The sequence below is a fragment of the Branchiostoma floridae genome, chromosome 10 (genome assembly GCF_000003815.2).
Source record: "Branchiostoma floridae strain S238N-H82 chromosome 10, Bfl_VNyyK, whole genome shotgun sequence".
Lineage (NCBI taxonomy): Eukaryota > Metazoa > Chordata > Leptocardii > Amphioxiformes > Branchiostomatidae > Branchiostoma > Branchiostoma floridae.
In genome coordinates, this window is record NC_049988.1 from 20,922,791 (window position 1) to 20,942,460 (window position 19,670).

The following is a 19,670-nucleotide window of genomic DNA, read 5'->3' on the forward strand; positions in this document are numbered from 1 at the left end:
CAACTGGGCGCGCTAACCCATTACCCTTACCCTTACCAAGCTGCAGTTTGTGCCCAATCTGCTAGAGGTCTCCCCCTGTACCTCCTGTCCAGCTGGGCGCGCTGCTGCGGCGTCTTTGATGGAGCTGGACCGCTGAAGCTGCTGCGCCGACACGTTGCCACGGGGACGCTCCCAGGTCGTCGTGCGGTTCACGTGGTCGATGTAGAACACCCGCCCGTGGCTGTCCACTCGCGCCTCCCAGTCTAGAACAAACAAACAAACAAATAAACATTTGCCTTCCCTACAGTACACGCCCGTGGCTGTCCACTCGCGCCTCCCAGTCTAGAACAAACAAACAAACAAATAAACATTTGCCTTCCCTACAGTACACGCCTGTGGCTGCCCACTTGCGCCTCCCAGTCTAGAACAAACAAACAAACAAATAAACATTTGCCTTCCCTACAGTACACGCCTGTGGCTGCCCACTTGCGCCTCCCAGTCTGAACAAACAAACAAATAAGCAAAACAGGTACCTAACCCATGACACCGTGGAGAAGTCTGTCTGCCATTTGTGCAGGTCAAAGTTCAGCCAAACTTCCCAAGATAGACAAAAGCAATAAGACAGGTCACGGTTTGAACCTCCCATGCATAGAGTAATGCACTGTGGGTAGTATGTCAAAGTTAAAGGCTGAGACATAGACAAAACAGGCCTGCACATGTGTTAGATATGGTCTATATAGAAATGATTTACATGTTAGGGGCCTTCATCTTTGACCTTGTGTATGAGAATCTAAAACTATGATTTGGCTTATAGATGAGTTGCCATTCCTGTAGACTGCAGAAGCAGACTCACCAGACTGTCCGTGTGCTGTGGAGTGTACTATAGTGTATACTAAAGACTCACGTGTGGGCAGCGACAGTTCTGTCCGTGTGCTGTGGAGTGTAAGGGTGTGTATTACAGACTCACATGTCAGGAGCGACTGAAGTGTGTGCTGTAGAGTGTAAGAGTGAAAGACTCGCGTGTGGGGAATGGCAGTTCTGTCCGTGTGCTGTGGAGCGTAAGGGTGTGTATTACAGACTCACATGTCAGGAGCGACTGAAGTGTGTGCTGTAGAGTGTAAGAGTGAAAGACTCGCGTGTGGGGAATGGCAGTTCTGTCCGTGTGCTGTGGAGCGTAAGGGTGTGTATTACAGACTCACGTGTGGAAAGCGGCTGTAGTGTGTAAGGGTGTGTATTACTGACTCACGTGTGGAGTGTGTAAGAGTGTGTAGTGTACTGTAGTAGTGACTCACGTGTGGGAGTGTGTAAGCGTGTGTTTGTTTGTTTGTTTGTTTGTGTACTGTAGTAGTGACTCACGTGTGGGCAGCGGGTCCACACCAGGCGGAGGTTCCACCCGGGGGTACAGCACGTTTGCTCTCTCATTGGCTCGCGGTTGCCGGGGTAACGTGGGCAGCGTGACCCTTGCCCTGACCGGCTCCCGCGCTGTGGTTGGCTCCTGGCCCTGGCCTGTACCATTCTGTGGGAGGGGGGAGCAGGCGGCATCAGGAAGACTGGTGTCGTCAGCTGTTGCACCTGTCACACCTGCAGCTGCAAACGGGAGGAAAAGCGTTTCTCAGTCCACATTGAGGCACCCCCGGTTTCTCGGTCCACATTGAGGCACCCCCGGTTTCTCGGTCCACATTGAGGCACCCCCGGTTTCTCGGTCCACATTGAGGCACCCCCGGTTTCTCGGTCCACATTGAGGCACCCCCGGTTTCTCGGTCCCATTGAGGCACCCCCGGTTTCTCGGTCCCATTGAGGCACCCCCGGTTTCTCGGTCCCATCGAGGCACCCCCGGTTTCTCGGTCCCATCGAGGCACCCCCGGTTTCTCGGTCCCAATGAAACCCTAAGTTAAGAGACTTTTTCACCAGCGTTATACACCACAGAGAAAAGGATACTCTCATGTCCCTAATAAACATACCTTCCGGAATAAACATACCCCCCGGACAAATCGTCAATATCTAATAAACATACCCCCCGGAATAAACATACCCCCCGGAAAATTACCAAATTGACATGACGTAGACTGTGTCCATGCTACTTCTGTTCAAGGCAAAGAAGATAATAAGCAGGTAGGTTATTTTCATTTTACTTATACCTGATCACCAAATCAGTTAAATATAGCTGTATGAATAATGGATATTGAATAACTATAGATATCTTGTTCAAATCATAAATCATAATATTTTCTCCATTTTCTAATGAAAGGTATACATACTCCTAACCGGGGGCCAACAGTGCTTTCAAATTCAACATGTGAAAATTTACATGATACATGAATTTTCTACTCAGAACTTGAAGCAAGTAATCAATAAATATTTTTGTACATTACTTAAAATTACTGGCATATCAATAAAATCATTATAAATATAGCTCCAAGTACTCAACCATATATGTTTTAGACATAACCACCAATTAAAACACACATCAACACTCCCAAAATGGACACAAACTGTTCACAAAGTTTTTGTGAGAGCTCGTCTGTGAAGTAGCCCAGCATTCAGGCCACAAATACTAAATATGTTACAGATTATATTTTGACACTAGAAACCGCTAAAATTAGAAAATTTTATGATTATTTCTGAAATTTAACACTCTGAAAATATATATGACATTTTGAGCCCATCATTACACCGAAACAAAATCATTTTCACCCGTTTACGGCCTCATTTTAGTGATTCGAATCTGGCTTGCAACAGGGTGCTAGCTTTACTGTCAGTGCGTGTTATTCCTGGCAGCCATGTTGGATCAGTTTCGGTCTTTTTCTTCAAGTTTAAAGCTGTTTTTACTGACGGATTTCTGCTGTTTTTGGAGAATTTGTGGCCCCAAAACTCACATTACAAGGGAAAGAAAGTTCTAATTGTTGTTTCTTATGTGAAGGAATTATTCGTCCGCCCCGTTGTCACTGCCGATAGCGCAAAACCACATGGTCGGAAATATACTGTACATGCTATTTAAATTATGTTATCAGTGTGTTCATTTACGATGTAAATAGAGACTGTAAAAGTTGTTTATATAAAAAATTGTGCTTCAAAACGTCAGTGTGGCGGCTTATTTTCCCAATAATAACATTAACTTTGTGCATTCATAGCGAAATCGACCGATATTTTACATAATCGCTAGGATGTTTGGGTCACAGTGGAGGGGAAATCCGAGCTGCTTCGGCCGAAAATAGTGAATTTTGAGCAAAAATACCGCGGACATATGGACAGAAAACCTCAAACTTTTTATTATGCGGTTGTCCCTGGTTAGCAAAGCCCCAATTTTCAAAAAAATAATAAACGTACCGTCCCAAATAAGAACGTACCGGGTGGAATTTTCCTGGGAAAAAAATAAACGTCCCGGTACGTTTATTAGGGACATGAGAGTAGTCAGAAACAAAGCAGATACAGGAAGTAATCATGTAGTGGACTGGCAAATAAATCTAAGAAAATAATCCTGACACTGGGAATTTCAAAATAACGGATCCCAGGATGCATGTCGGAAGTCCCAAGTGGTAATGTTATGAGCCAAGTTATATGACCATTTGCAACCTCGGAATTGATACCCGAAAGCTAAGATTTTGCCGACCAAAACTAACTAAAATAAAGCTACAAGAGTCACACTTCATTACAGCAGTGAGCTCTATCCACCACACTCCCCTACACGAAACCACTGAGCACAGAAAAGTCTCTAAAAACCCAATATAAACGTTTGTTTGAATGTTTGTTGCTAACTGACCTGGAGTGACCCCGTTACTGGCCCCTGACCCGGCAGTTGCTCCTGTGAGTCGGAGCTGGCTGGGTTTGTTTGTTTGTTTGTTTGTTTGCTTGTTTGTTTACTCACCTGTAGTGACCCCGTTACTGGCCCCCTGACCTGGCAGCTGCTCCTGTGAGTCGGAACTCTCCACGCTGGCGCTCGGGCGACGCTCCCATATAAGGGCCTGGGCCGAGGCAGACTGGTCCTCAGCTGGTTACAACAACAGAACAGAGCGTTACAACACAACACTGGCCTAGCCTAGAACCCAGCCCTGTTAGGGCCTGGGCCGAGGCAGACTGCTCCTCTGCTGGTTACAACAACAGAACAGAGCATTACAACACAACACTGGCCTAGCCTAGAACCCAGCCCTGTTAGGGCCTGGGCCAGCACAGACCGGTCCTCCACTGGGGAGACACGTTTAACATATCAGTAACAACAATGTTTAAGCTTTCGACATCTTCAGCCAGTTTTGACAAGAAAGAAAAAGAACGCAGACCAGTAGACCAGCGAAAATAGCATGTTGGCTTTGGAAACATTACAACACAACACTAGCCAGTTAGGCTTTGCTTACCCTGCCCATCAGCAGCTGGCGAGGCCTGTGTGTCGGAGCCCGTGCTTAGTCTCTCGCCCGCGGCCCCAGGCGTCCCGCTGCGCTCGATCAGCACGGCTCGCCCGGCCGTGTCTGCATCTTCCTGTGCCGCGGGTTCCTGTGCTGGGGTTTCCTGTGCCGCAGGTTCTTGCGCCGTGGGTTCTTGCGCCGCGGTCCCATCCTCCTCCTCGTGCAGCGAGGCCTGCCGGCTGGTGCTGGGTGTTGATTGGCTGCTGACGTTCTCGGCGGCCGTGACCCGCCCGCGGCGCTGTTGGATGGGCGTGTCCGGGCGCGTGGCGATGAGGTAGCTCTCCGAGCGCACCGAGGAATGGATGCGCGGCCGGAAGGTTTTCGCTCCCATGGCAACCGGGTCCGTCCCTACGATGACGTCATCAGGACCTGTGGTTCACACAGATGTAGATACAAACACAGTTTCAGGAAAACAATGGAAAGAGCTGGGATGACAAAGACAGATGCGGTCTTTGGGGTCTCCCCCAGATCTGGATGTAATGGGTTAAAGAGATGAAGGAGAGCAGAATAGAATGTTCAGAAAAATCAATACATCAACTCAAGTTATTGGCAAGCAAAACTACAACACTAAAGTGATATCACCCAAGATAAGTTCATCAGGTTGGTACGACATTTCTTCTGCACAAACAGCCTTATGTTTCCATGCTTATCCAACAAGTGTTAAATAAATGATAATCAATTCATAGGTAACGGGTACCACTTTAACTTAACCCTTAAACTGCCAGAGTTTCAGCCCTATAAAATGCTTTAAGTGCCAGGGTTGGCTGCTGACCTCCAAAAAGAGACACTGGAACAAGGCCGAAGTCCCTGACTTCCGGGGTTTGTGCACTACACGCGCGCAAAGCTGCTACTTCGGGGGAATACGCTATCCCGTTTATAACTGGGCACGGCACACAGGGCATGTATATGTGTGACGGATATATCCGGTTTGGGCAGTTTAAGGGTTAAGACAACAAAGGATTAAGAATAGCTAATAACTATGACAACAAACGACTAACTTACCTAGCGACCCATCTGCCAGCAGGTTGACCCCGGAGTCGCTATCCTCGCTGTCGTGGGTCGTCTGTACGCCGCTCGTGTCCTCCACAACGATCACGCTCGTCTCTCCGTCCGGCGTGGGGCGAAGGTCAGAGGTCATCTCTCCCCCGTCCTCACTGTCCACGTGATCCAGCGAGCTGCCGAAGGTGCCGATGCTGTCCACGACGCTGTCCTGTCGGAACCCTGCGCTGTCCAACGTGCTGTCTGGGTGGAAACCGTTACTCTGGGGATCAAGGAGAGAAGGGAAGAACAGCCAAGGTCAAACACAACACATCTGTGGGGAGGGGGGCATCAAAGATGAACTGTGCTGAACAAGGGAAGAACACTCAAGGTCAAACACAGAATATCTATGGGGAGGGGGGCATCAAAGGTGACCTGCTGAACAAGGGAAGAACACTAAAGGTCAAACACAACGCATCTGTGGGGAGGGGGGCATCAAAGGTGAACGGCTGAACAAGGGAAGAACACTCAAGGTCAAACACAGAACATCTATGGGGAGGGTGGAAGAAAGAAGTGGGAAGATTAGAACTTCATGCATTTAGTACTAGCCTAGCGTTACATGTTTTCAACTCATCATCATCGTGACTAACCACAGTTTGCCTGATGATGTCGATGGCGGTGTCCTGGAACACGTCCTGAGACTCGGCGCGCTCCACGGAGGTGCGGGCGGCGTTCTGTCGGATTAGCGACCGCCGGCGCTCCTGCAGGCTCAACATGGAGGCGGAGTCCCGCGAGGAGGTGTCGGTGCTCGAGGTCGAGTCGCTGTCCGTGCTCGTGTTCCGCCGCGTGCCGCTACTCACGCTGTCGCTGCGGACCGAGCTCAGCTGGCGCCGTCGCTGTGCCGTCTGCGTAACCGTGGTGACGTAGTTGTCGATCTCTGCGATGAGTTCCATGGTGTCCACCCTAGCATGCGAGCCCCGCCTCTCCGCCGACGGGCTGAGGTCCGACTCCGTCTCGGGCAAACTCAGGCTGGGCTGCAGGCTGGGCGCGGACAGGGGGACGCAATCCGCACCAACATCTGCATAAACATCTGCGGGAACATCTGCAATAACATCTGCGGGAACATCTGCAGGAACATCTGCGGGAACACCTGCAGGAACATTCTCTGCAACATTCGATGTAACGTTCGCAGTAGTATCTCCAGGAACATTCGCAGTAATATCTGCATCCGCAGTAACATCTGCATCAGCATCAGCTACACCAGTGTCAGTAGTTATATCAACTGTCCCTGCAGATGTCACTGAAACATCTGCATCAGCACCATCTGCACTGGCACCATCTGCATCCGCAGTAACATCCGCATCAGCACCATCTGCAGAGTCCTCAGCACAAGGATCATTACATGGGTCTACAGTAGGGACTTGTGGGTCTATGTCAGGCAGCTGTGGGTCAAAGTTAGGGAGCCCTGGGTCTATATCATGTTGCTGTGGGTGTATATTATGTTGTTGCAGCTCTATATGAGGCTGTTGTGGGTCTATATCAGGTTGTTGTGGGTCTATATCAGGCTGTTGTGGGTCTATATCAGGTTGTTGTGGGTCTATATCAGGTTGTTGTGGGTCTATATCAGGTTGTTGTGGGTCTACAGTTGAGAGATCTGGGTCTTGTTGACAGGGGAGTTCTGCATCCAGAGTCTCCAGTAAAACTGCCGTGGGAGACTCCAGGGTTGGGGACGTGTTGGTGGAAATGTCTCGAGTTTCAGGAGGGTGCACAAGGGGTTCTGTGTCTCTCATTTCAGGAGGTTCCAATAGGGGTTCTGTGTCTCTAGTTTCAGGAGGGTAACCAAGGGGTTCTGAGTCTCTCATTTCAGTTGGGTGCACAGGAGGTTGTGTGTCTCTAATTTCAGGAGGTTCCAATGGGGGTTCTGTGTAGTTAGTTTCAGGAGGGTGCACAAGGGGTTCTGAAACACCACAGACTGGAGAGTCAGGGAGGAAAGGCTGGCTGGGGCTCTCCACTGCGTCGTGGAACACGTCGTTGTTCTCATCGATGTAGGCCAGATGGTCCATGTCCAGGAGGAAGTCAGGGTCGTTCCTGTCCGACACCCGATCCAGCAGACTGCCGATGCTGGCGCTGCCTCGGGGCTGCGCCGCGGGCTCCTCCGGCGACAGCTGGTCCAGAATGTCGCCTAAGCTGACCTCCCGGTGGCTCCGCGCTGCGCCGGGCAGAGGGCAGAGGTCGTCGCTAACACGGGGATCTGCAGCGGGGAAGTCTGACACATTCTCCTCCACAGCCATTGGTGTAGCCAGGCTCGGCAGCGCGTCCGAGCTTTCCGTCCGCTCACACAGGCTCATCCTGTTCTCGTACTGATCTGTGCTGTCTCCATACTGATTCGTGCTGTCTCCATACTGATTCGTGCTGTCTCCATACTGATTCGTGCTGTTCTCATCCTGATTCGTGCTGTTCTCTTCCTGGTTTGGTCCATGTGACAGGAAGTCGGTCCCATTCAGGAGTTCATCGTCCCCATACATGACGTCACCGTCATGCTGCTGGGAGAAGTCTCTGGTTTCCATGACAACCTCGATCAGCGCCTCGTCCGTGCCGCCGACCGGCAGCTCCTCCTCAGGGCTGCTGCTGTAGGTCGTCCTGTTGTCGGGGGCAACCGTGCCGTCCTCGCTGTCGGCTGATTGGCCGTTGGTGACGCTGGGAATGTTGAAGTGACGAAGGTGCCGCCGGGATGGGGAACACTCCAGGGGGGTGATGGGCGTGGTCGGCATCTCTTCTGTAAACAAACAAACAAACAAACATTACACGTGGTCGGCATCTCCTCTGTAAACAAACAAACAAACATTACACGTGGTCGGCATCTCTTCTGTAAACAAACAAACAAACAAACATTACACATGGTCAGCATCTCCTCTGTAAACAAACAAACAAACAAACATTACAGTGTCAGGTTTCAGCCCTCTATTCCGCAAACAAACAAACAAACAAACATACAGTGTCAGGTTTCAGCCCTCTATTCGGCAAACAAACAAACAAACAAAATATCAGGAGTCTGATTTCTGGCGTCACTTCTGTAAATAGATAACAAACAAGCAAAGACTAATCAAACATGATGACTGCAGGTCAGATAACAGTAAGAGAACAAACAGGTGTTTTGAAATGCTCCCTACCTTCCCCTTCCTCACTCCTGTGGTGGAAGACGACACGGAATATGATCTGTCCGGTCACATGATCAGATGGTGAACGCCTCTGCAGATTGTAGGCCAAAACTTCGTCCCTGCAAGGGTCAAAGGTTACAAACCTTAGAACACAAAAATAAAGTCATGATGGATGATCTGTTCCTATTTATTTATTTATTTATTTATTGGTTTGGCTGCACCGAACACACAGCCAGGGCTGCCCAACTAGTCTATGGCTATTACAAAGGGCTAGCCCTGCTGACAAACACATAAACAATACAAATTTAAAAAAGAACATTTGTATGTACATGGTGTAGGATAACTTGCATATCATCTAAAATGGAGTATATAACATCATATCATCGACAACAATGATCTGTTCCTAATAATTTACTGTCTTTGCACACACATTGCAGGTCTAACATTACAGCACAAATGGTGCCTGTCCCGAACACTGTTGGTTCCGTTTCACAAAAGGATAACATAAGGTTTGATGAAGAAAAAAGAGAGAGAAATGGTTTATTATTGCCATTGACATTAAAAACATTTGCAGCACATTTACAAATGGCTGAATTGTCGTTTTTTCACACTCAGTATTTCAACCTCTAACTCAAGTTAACACTTTTAAAATGATCGAGTCACAACATAACATCTACTGTTTACAATAACTGGTCAGTTACTACACAAAGAAAGATTCGCTACTATTCGCTAAAAGGTTTGATGAAGAAAAATTGTAGATCAAAATGGCTGCCCTGGTAGGGAAAGTGTTGACTGACCCGATGGCGTTTCTCTCAATGAGTCTCTGCACGGGAATCGTCAGCTTGCCCAGGAAACGGTTTATCGTCGGGCGGCTTTTCGCAAACTTGTCTTTCAGCTCCAACTCCAACACATCCGTGGGGAGGGCATCAAAGGTGAACTGCTGAACAAGGGAAGAACACTGAAGGTCAAACATGGTACATCCATGGGGAGGGGGGCATCAAAGGTGAACTGCTGAACAAGGGAAGAACACTGAAGGTCAAACATGGCACATCCATGGGGAGGGGGGCATCAAAGGTGAACTGCTGAACAAGGGAAGAACACTAAAGGTCAAACATGGCACATCCATGGGGAGGGGGGCATCAAAGGTGAACATTTACAAGGGAAGAACACTCAAGGTCAAACATGGTACATCCATGGGGAGGGGGGCAGCAAAGGTGAACATTTACAAGGGAAGAACACTCAAGGTCAAACACAACACATCTGCAGCTGTCGGGAGGGGGGCATCAAAGGTGAACAAGGGAAGAACACTGAAGGTCAAACACAATCCATCCATGGGAGGGGGGCATCGAAGGTAAAATTTACATGGGAAGAACACTCAAGGTCAAACGCAATGCATCTGTGGGGATGAGGGCATCACAGATGGACAGCTGAAGACAGTACACTGCACAACAAAAAACAACAGGTCATGTGTTTACCTCGCTGTGCCAGGAGGGGCTGATGGTGTTTTCCGACACGCTGGTGCGCGTGCTCTGCCCGTGGTGCGTCAGCTGCGGGAAGCTGGCACGCTTTCCCGGCTGGATCGACATCTTCACGTACGGGTCAGGGTTGAAGAACATCCCCTTCTTCAGGTACCTCGCATGCAAATCTGAAACAAGGAACAACAATCCTTCTTCAACTCAAGCACAAGTACCTGTAGTGTGCCATAGTGTGTACCACTATGTCTTGTACTATATAGATATAGTGTATGCTACAGTGTATGATATAAGATAGATATTAAAGAGAGAGAGTATGTTATTAAAAACTGTATTTACCTGATATAGTGAACCTGACCAGTCTGCAGTGGTCCTCCCCATCCTCACCTATAGTGTGTGCTATATAGTGTATGATATAGTGTGTGCCATAGTGTGTGTTATAGTGCTATAATAGTTACCTGATATAGTGAACCTGACCAGTCTGCCGTGGTCCTCCCCATCCTCACCTATAGTGTGTGGTACAGTGCGTGGTATATTGTATGTTACAGTGTGTGCTATAGTGTGTGCTATAGTGTGTGCTGTACTTACCTGATATAGTGAACCTGACCAGTCTGCAGTGGTCCTCCCCATCCTCACCTATAGTGTGTGGTACAGTGCGTGGTATATTGTATGTTACAGTGTGTGCTATAGTGTGTGCTATAGTGTGTGCTGTACTTACCTGATATAGTGAACCTGACCAGTCTGCAGTGGTCCTCCCCATCCTCACCTATAGTGTGTGGTACAGTGCGTGGTATATTGTATGTTACAGTGTGTGCTATAGTGTGTGCTATAGCGTGTGCTGTACTTACCTGATATAGTGAACCTGACCAGTCTGCAGTGGTCCTCCCCATCCTCCCCTACTGAACCCTGCAGAATGACAGAAAATGCCTTGTGACAGGCAGGAACAACTTCAATGGTCAGACACAACATTTGGGCTTCCACAGAGACCCTCCAATGTATGGTACCCAGGCTACTTCCAATGTGCATCAGTATAATGTACACAGTTTGCCTGGGTTGTGCCTGGGTTATGCATGGGTTATGCACCTACCCATGCTTGTAGGTTATGCACCTACCCATGCTTGTGGGTTATGCACCATGCTTGTGGGTTCTACAAGGGTTCTACGTAGGTTCTACACCTACCCATGCCTGTGGGTTCTACGTGGGTTCTGCACCTACCCGTGCTTGTGGGTTCTGCACCTACCCGTGCTTGTGGGTTATGCGTGGGTTCAGCACCTACCCGTGCTTGTGGGTTCTGCACCTACCCGTGCTTGTGGGTTATACATGGGTTATGCGTGGGTTATGCGTGGGTTCTGCACCTACCCGTGCTTGTGGGTTATGCACCTACCCGTGCTTGTGGGTTATGCACCTACCCGTGCTTGTGGGTTATGCACCTACCCGTGCTTGTGGGTTATGCGTGGGTTCAGCACCTACCCGTGCTTGTGGGTTCTTGACACTGATGGAAGGAGTGATGGCCCTCAGCGCCCCGGTCGCTCCATGGTAGTACTTAAAACAGATTCTGGTCACAGCTGCAACAGAGAATAACAGTTGTGAGAATAGCTGTAAACTATGGACAGCCTGGGAAAGGCAAGTCTGACAACAGGCAACATGGTTCAGTCAAGTCACTGGCACTGCAAACGGCTCTGTACTTTTCATTCATCCATACATTCACTTCTCACAGGCTATGTTCGTCTGTTCGTCCATGTTTACTCACATTCGTTGAAGTTTGCGGCTCCGGATCTAACACCCAGATGATCTGCCCCTTGTGCGTCCCGTTCACACCGCGGTTCTTGTAATCCCAGAATCCATTGGGGGAGTTTTCACCTGGGAAGGCAAAAGAGTGATTGAGAACAGCAGTCCTGTGGAGGCATCCCTCCATTGTTTAACATTATTGTGTGTATGTACAGCTCTGTGGAGGCATCCCTCCATTGTTTAACATTACTGTGTGTATGTACAGTTCTGTGGAGGCATCCCTCCATTGTTTAACATTACTGTGTGTATGTACAGTTCTGTGGAGGCATCCCTCCATTGTTTAACATTACTGTGTGTATGTACAGTTCTGTGGAGGCATCCCTCCATTGTTTAACATTACTGTGTGTATGTACAGTTCTGTGGAGGCATCCCTCCATTGTTTAACATTACTGTGTGTATGTACAGTTCTGTGGAGGCATCCCTCCATTGTTTAACATTACTGTGTGTATGTACAGTTCTGTGGAGGCATCCCTCCATTGTTTAACATTACTGTGTGTATGTACAGTTCTGTGGAGGCATCCCTCCATTGTTTAACATTACTGTGTGTATGTACAGTTCTGTGGAGGCATCCCTCCATTGTTTAACATTACTGTGTGTATGTACAGTTCTGTCACAACTGGTAACAGTCAGTGCAGCTAACAATCCACATACCACCAGGCTGCTGTACTATGGTACCTGATGTACCACTATCATGTGCTATCATAATGGTACTATGGTACCTGATACTATGGTACTTACTGAGAGGGAAGAGCCCGATCCAGTCGTTGGCCCCGACCTCCTCCTTGATGTCCCATGTGACCACCAGACTGCTGTACTATGGTACCTGATGATGTACTATGGTACCTGATGATGTACTATGGTACCTGATGATGTACTATGGTACTGTGGTACCTGATACTACGGTACTGTGATGCTATGGTACTATGGTACCTGATACTATGGTACTTACTGAGAGGGAAGAGCCCGATCCAGTCGTTAGCCCCGACCTCCTCCTTGATGTCCCATGTGACCACCAGACTGCTGTACTATGGTACCTGATGATGTACTATGGTACTATGGTACCTGATGATGTACTATGGTACCTGATGATGTACTATGGTACTGTGGTACTATGGTACCTGATGACCTGATGATGTACTATGGTACCTGATGATGTACTATGGTACTATGGTACCTGATGATGTACTATGGTACCTGATGATGTACTATGGTACTATGGTACCTGATGATGTACTATGGTACTATGGTACCTGGTAGTACTATGGTACTTACTGAGAGGGAAGAGCCCGATCCAGTCGTTAGCGCCGACCTCCTCCTTGATGTCCCATGTGACCACCAGGCTGCTGTACTATGGTACCTGATGATATACTATGGTACCTGATGATGTACTATGGTACTGTGGTACTATGGTACCTGATACTATGGTACTTACTGAGAGGGAAGAGCCCGATCCAGTCGTTAGCACCGACCTCCTCCTTGATGTCCAAGGTGACCACCAGGCTGCTGTACTATGGTACCTGATGATGTACTATGGTACCTCATGGTACTATGGTACCTGACACTATGGTACTTACTGAGAGGGAAGAGCCCGATCCAGTCGTTAGCGCCGACCTCCTCCTTGATGTCCCAGGTGACCACCAGACTGCTGTCCACGCCGAAGGTGTACTCGTACCGGCTGACGGACAGGCTTGACCGGTTGAGGAAGTCCGGGTGCGCGAGGTTCGTGTCGGAGTTCGCCCGGTCGTGGAGGTTCAGCCGCGGAACGCGCCGGACCAGGCGGTTCCGCAACACCTGCCGCGGCGGGAAGATGAGGTCAGAGGTCATGCTGAACCGTTGTCCACGGTCGCGTTGCTGCTGAATGAGTTCGAGTTGCGTACGGGCGGCCATGTTGGAACGGACCACATGTCAGGGCGGGGGGTATTCTGCGTAATCCGACACCGTTCCGGCATAGCAGGAAGTCTGCACATGGTTCACAGCTTGAACACAAACATGGCGGCTCCCAGGCTCAGGAGGGCCTCAAGAAAACAGGTGTCCACAAAATACTTTATTTGCTCCCATGCATGGAAATTCCCTTCTGTACCAGGGTCTTCAGCTATAGTTCCGGGTCCCCAGCATGGGTTTGTCAGCATGCACGTGGGTTTCCTCTGTGTAGGTTTTCAGTGTGGGTTTCTCAGCATGCACGTGGGTTTCCTCTGTGTAGGTTTTCAGTGTGGGTTTCTCAGCATGCACATGGGTTTCCTCTGTGTAGGTGTGTAGGTTTTCAGTGTGGGTTTTCTCTGTGTAGGTTTTTCTCAGCGTGGGTTTTTCTCAGTGTACGTTTTCCTCAGTGTGGGTTTTCAGTCACAGTTCCTGGTCCCCAGCGTGGGTTTCTCAACATGCACGTGGGTTTCAGTGTGGGTTTTCAGTCACAGTTTTCTTGTCACAAAGCTTTCCAACCACACAGTCCAGTTTTCCTGAAGTTCTTTTAACTGTAGGATACAACAAACAAACAAATGTCAATCTTAGGTGCCATTGCACACTAACAGAGATCTCATACATGGCAACACATACCACAGATACAGGTATTCATACACAGGCCATGCACCACAAATATGTCACAAATATTACATGCACTGTACATGCAGTTATCATACACATAAAAAATAGCCATACCGACCCGATATTTGCCATGTGAGGCATATACAGTATGTGCTGATACAGAGATATTGTGAATAGATAGCAGTGGCCTTCACACTTCCACACTATCTCAAGTCAAATCTTCAATACTTGGAATCTGCTTTGCATACAACATGTCATGTCAGCAGTCAGTCACACAATGTGTAACATTGTTTTGTCATCTAGATGATGTTGAATACAAAATATAAAATACAAATGTTGTGATTGTGATGTGTTGAGATGCAAGTGCGACGCATACGGACGTTTTCACTATTTTATAGAAGATTATTTTCTCATGTCTGATCTGATTTATCGCCACGAAGGTATCGGAGTTTCCCGCGGGGCCGGTTCGTGCTCCTCTCGGCGGCAGGCGCGCCCCTGCCCGAGCCCCTGGGTGGGTCGTGTCGGTCCCCCTGGGTGGGTCCTGGTGGGTCCCGGGCCGTGTGCGCGGACACATCAACCCCCTTCCCAGTCCCCACCAGGCCTTCCTACGGGGGCGGATCGTAGTCTTCGGTCAGGTACGGGGAATCCTTGGCCAGTCAGTCAGTCAGTCCGTGGGTACGTTAACATTTCTCCATCGGAGTGAACCCCTAGTTCATGGCCAGACTCCCCCGGTAAATCTCCCCTTCAACCAGCAGAGTTAGTCTGGGAAAATCACGACTTCCCGTCATTTGTATGCAAGGTGGTTGGGCGCAGCGGACGGGAATCGGGCCAGTTTCGGGTCCCTTCAGCCATCTGCACCCCACTGGACAATATTTTAGGCACACTCATACATCTGTCTACCGGAACAACAGGCATCGGAGCCGGTACCACCGCGCTAGGCCGAGAACTTACCGTTTTTACTGCCAGAAACCCAGAAATCTGGTCAGCAATCGAGCTCGCACCGCCATCTTGGATGTTTATGAATCAGCGCTGGGGCATCATGGGATAGGGGATTCCCGGAAGCAAAGGCCACGCCCATCCTTCCCGGAAGCCGCGTGATTTCCGACGGGCTTGTGACGTCATCGCTCGCCAAATTTAAAGTGTCAAATCATGATGATGAACACAGAAAAAATATCGACATTAACAAACTCAAGTATCAATATCTGTTGCATATATGTTGCATGTCATCACAAAACAAGTACCAAATATATAAGAATACGTGACCTGTCGGTCTTCCCTTCTGTAACCCTCGCGTCTGTCTGTATAAACGACTGTTTTATTTGGAGGCTTGGACGGACGGATCTGAGAGTTGAGCCGCTTTAGATTCGTCTCTGAGTTTGTTATAGCGATACCACCTTCGAACAATCTTGTGTTTTATGCGCAAATTTAGTATCCGATTCAGAATAGCGCTTCAATCTGTCATTCTGTCATTATTCAACAGTGCATAATGATCCATGATGAGGGGAAAACGGAAAGGTTGAAAGTAATTCAACGCACTGCGGACCATGGAATAAACAAGGGGTAAATCTATAATTGTTCATTCAGGAGGATTTTTCGGTATTACACCGCGGGCATTTTGATAGGTGTTTTGAATCACACAGTTGACAGACAAACAACACTAATCCGTTCGTTCATCGCCTTCTAGTTTTATGTTTTTTCACGGTTTTCATTTTTGTTGTCAACATCTCAAAGAACATACAAGATCTTGTAGAGTGATCCCTCTCTAAGAGAATGGTCACTACTGAATAGTCTAAGTATCACAGATACATGAGGTATAACCATACAGCACAGGTTACAAATCTGCGACCTTGGTCCAACCTGCTCAGACAGTGTCATAAGAGAGGCCGATGAGACAGCCCGCAGATAGATAGAGAGTTGGAGCGACAAGATATGATGATGATGATGTGGGAAGTTTGAGTCATCTCATGTGTGTTTGTGGTGCCTGGTAGCAGGCTTGGGCAGCTCTAAAAGCTAAGCCGCTTACAATGCGTCTCTGAGTTTAGCGATGCCATCCTCTAAAGCTAAGCCGCTTACAATGCGTCTCTGAGTTTAGCGATGCCATCCTCGTACTTCAAGCTTGTTTCCAATATGGATATGAGTGCTAGAATACTTCTGCTGGTAAAATGCGAAGGAAACTAATTGCTTTATGGTGTACATTTCTTGTGTGCACAGGAATGGTTTGCAATAACTCCAGAAAAACACAGTAATTGACCACATTAATATAAAAAACTTTCTTTTATATTTTTCTCCCTCCCAGTCCAGATTAACTCCTTTTCCCAGAAAATTAGTCTGCCACTTGCAGAAAAACAAAATGCCATTCGCACCACCTAATGCCACGTCATCCCTCCAGATAAAAGCAAATGTGGCCTTACGTCGTCAGACTCATTAAGATATTACTTGCTATATTCATGTATTTTTCACATTTATGCACTGCGCGACGGTTCTCTGCACAGTACTGCCCAAATGAACGAGCAAGCAGAGCCGGTCCGGTCCCCTTTCCCGCGCCCTGGCCGGAGCGGCCAAACCAGCGAGCGGCCGCCCCAACCCCCTCCTGTCCGTCTGCCCAAAGGTGCTTCTGATCAGCGACAACAAGACGAAGGAGCTTCTCCAAACACGTACGCAGAAGCTGAGAGAGTGTACTACACAATCAAGGATGAGGATCTGCCGCCGTCTTTACGTGGGGTGGGGCGGCAGCAGGAGTCACCCCAGGGGGAGGTGGGAACCAGCGGGCCGCCGCCCCAACCCCCTCCTGTCCGTCAGGGTGGTTCCCGCGGGTGTATCCGCCATGGCAACGGGGCTGACAAGCCGCAAGAAGAGCGAGAAACGTCTACAGACACGTACGAAGAAACCGATGTGAAACGTCACGCAACGTCCACGTCTTCAGGTAGCCGACATTCTTGTTTCTTGCCTTTTGTAACGAGTATCGTCATATTTACAATCAGTAGATATTTTTTTATTAAGAGATTATTATTAGAATTAATTTCTAGCTGCTACCATATAGAGGGGCATTATATGACCATCAATATTTTTGCAGGCGCCGAAATGACATAGCGGGATGCCTCCTAAAGCCGGCTTTACAATTCATGTGAACGCCGTCCGAATTCGTAGATCGGTCAGAGCTCTCCAAATTTCAACATCGCCCGAGTTTCGGCTGTATTCTTCATCAAATAATATGCCCCGTCAAAAATTAGCTCAGTGTTTCACTTGGGAAAGTTAAAGTAATTATCTTTCTGCTCTTTTGGTGCACAACTGACATCACGCGGAGGTTTGAATTCCAATGGGCGAGCTTTTAAAAGTCGCCCGAAGCCCTAGCAATCGCCAAAACGCCGGTCATACTCCTGCCGAACATGCCCCTTGGAATTCGCCGACAAGTCGGCCGAGCTGAATTCTTGATTTGTAAAGGGGGCTCTACAGGCGTGTTAATGATAGGTGCAGTGATACTCCTGCCTTACAGGCGTGTTATTGATAGGTGCAGTGATACCCCTGCCTTACAGGCGTGTTATTGATAGGTGCAGTGATACTCCTGCCTTACAGGCGTGTTATTGATAGGTGCAGTGATACTCCTGCCTTACAGGCGTGTTATTGATAGGTGCAGTGATACCCCTGCCTTACAGGCGTGTTATTGATAGATGCAGTGATACTCCTGCCTTACAGGCGTGTTATTGATAGATGCAGTGATACCCCTGCCTTACAGGCGTGTTATTGATAGATGCAGTGATACCCCTGCCTTACAGGCGTGTTATTGATAGGTGCAGTGATACTCCTGCCTTACAGGCGTGTTATTGATAGGTGCAGTGATACTCCTGCCTTACAGGCGTGTTATTGATAGGTGCAGTGATACCCCTGCCTTACAGGCGTGTTATTGATAGGTGCAGTGATACTCCTGCCTTACAGGCGTGTTATTGATAGGTGCAGTGATACCCCTGCCTTACAGGCGTGTTATTGATAGATGCAGTGATACTCCTGCCTTACAGGCGTGTTATTGATAGATGCAGTGATACTCCTGCCTTACAGGCGTGTTATTGATAGGTGCAGTGATTAACGCCTGCCTTACAGGCGTGTTATTGATAGATGCAGTGATACTCCTGCCTTACAGGCGTGTTATTGATAGATGCAGTGATACTCCTGCCTTACAGGCGTGTTATTGATAGGTGCAGTGATACACCTGCCTTACAGGCGTGTTATTGATAGATGCAGTGATACTCCTGCCTTACAGGCGCGCGTGTTATTGATAGGTGCAGTGATACTCCTGCCTTACAGGCGTGTTATTGATAGATGTAGTGATACTCCTGCCTTACAGGCGTGTTATTGATAGATGCAGTGATACCCCTGCCTTACAGGCGTGTTATTGATAGATGCAGTGATACTCCTGCCTTACAGGCGCGCGTGTTATTGATAGGTGCAGTGATACTCCTGCCCTACAGGCGTGTTATTGATAGATGCAGTGATACTCCTGCCTTACAGGCGTGTTATTGATAGATGCAGTGATACCCCTGCCTTACAGGCGTGTTATTGATAGATGCAGTGATACCCCTGCCTTACAGGCGTGTTATTGATAGGTGCAGTGATACCCCTGCCTTACAGGCGTGTTATTGATAGATGCAGTGATACTCCTGCCTTACAGGCGTGTTATTGATAGGTGCAGTGATACCCCTGCCTTACAAATTGATCCTGTCAAGTGTGCAAAAACATTTCATTGACAGGAACGTCATTTCTATAGCCCCTGTGTTCTGAGACACTAAAAGGGACTTACCAATCGCAGTTTCATAACTTGCATATGTCTTACATTGGATGTCCGGTAACACACGCTGGCTAAAATGCTAGCTTTTTGTATCAAATGCAGTGTTACAATACTCTCCAAGCAGAGGTTGGTCGACTGGCCTTCCCACCAACCTTCCTTCCTTGGTGGGAAGGCCAGTCGAAAAAAATAAATATGAAAGGAAAACGTCACGATTTTCCCCACCAACCTCTGCTTGGAGAGTACTGTTACAATACCTCAATACATGCCGCATACACCGGCGGCATTGGGTGCTATATTGAGGTAAAATAAATCTCCAAATACAAGAATAGGGACATTTTTACCACTCTGATCTTCGTTCTACCCTGTTTACCAGTGTGTTCAACATCATCTTTATTTCTCACAAGAAAACACTTTTAAAAGGACACGTCTAAAATCACGAGTACAAGATGAAGGTTTAAAAATACACCTCGGACGACCCCTTATTCAGATACACAATGATCTGCAGGGCGCAAGGTTACAAAAGAAGTGGTGCTATACATCAGCCTTTCAATATTTCAATTCTATACGTCGCTCTAACTAT

At 48.2% G+C, this 19,670-nt stretch overlaps 1 protein-coding gene across 1 annotated transcript; it reads right to left on the reverse strand.

Annotated features, from left to right (window-relative positions):
• Nucleotides 1-12: 12 nt before the first annotated feature.
• On the reverse strand, nt 13-15,359 carry LOC118425097 (E3 ubiquitin-protein ligase HECW2-like). The gene is made up of 14 exons (XM_035833916.1): nt 15,262-15,359; nt 13,347-14,240; nt 11,731-11,844; nt 11,455-11,549; nt 10,833-10,911; nt 9,988-10,157; nt 9,310-9,452; nt 8,525-8,631; nt 6,005-8,130; nt 5,379-5,637; nt 4,329-4,745; nt 3,845-3,967; nt 1,336-1,566; nt 13-242 (listed from the first exon to the last, which is right to left on the reverse strand). Exons 2-14 carry the CDS (start codon nt 13,657-13,659, stop codon nt 13-15), a joined length of 4,407 nt encoding a protein of 1,468 aa, XP_035689809.1. The 5' UTR covers nt 13,660-14,240; nt 15,262-15,359.
• Between the last annotated feature and the right edge of the window lie 4,311 nt (nt 15,360-19,670).

What these genes read in the sequence shown, in the direction of transcription:
- LOC118425097 (XM_035833916.1), bottom strand. Translation starts at nt 13,659, where the DNA reads ATGGCCGCCCGTACGCAACTCGAACTCATTCAGCAGCAACGCGACCGT. An exon ending in TCAAGAACCCACAAGCACGG is followed by an intron (nt 10,912 to 11,454) that starts GTAGGTGCTGAA and finishes GCCTGTCACAAG; the next exon opens with GCATTTTCTGTCATTCTGCA. An exon ending in ACATCATCAGGCAAACTGTG is followed by an intron (nt 5,638 to 6,004) that starts GTTAGTCACGAT and finishes CTTGATCCCCAG; the next exon opens with AGTAACGGTTTCCACCCAGA.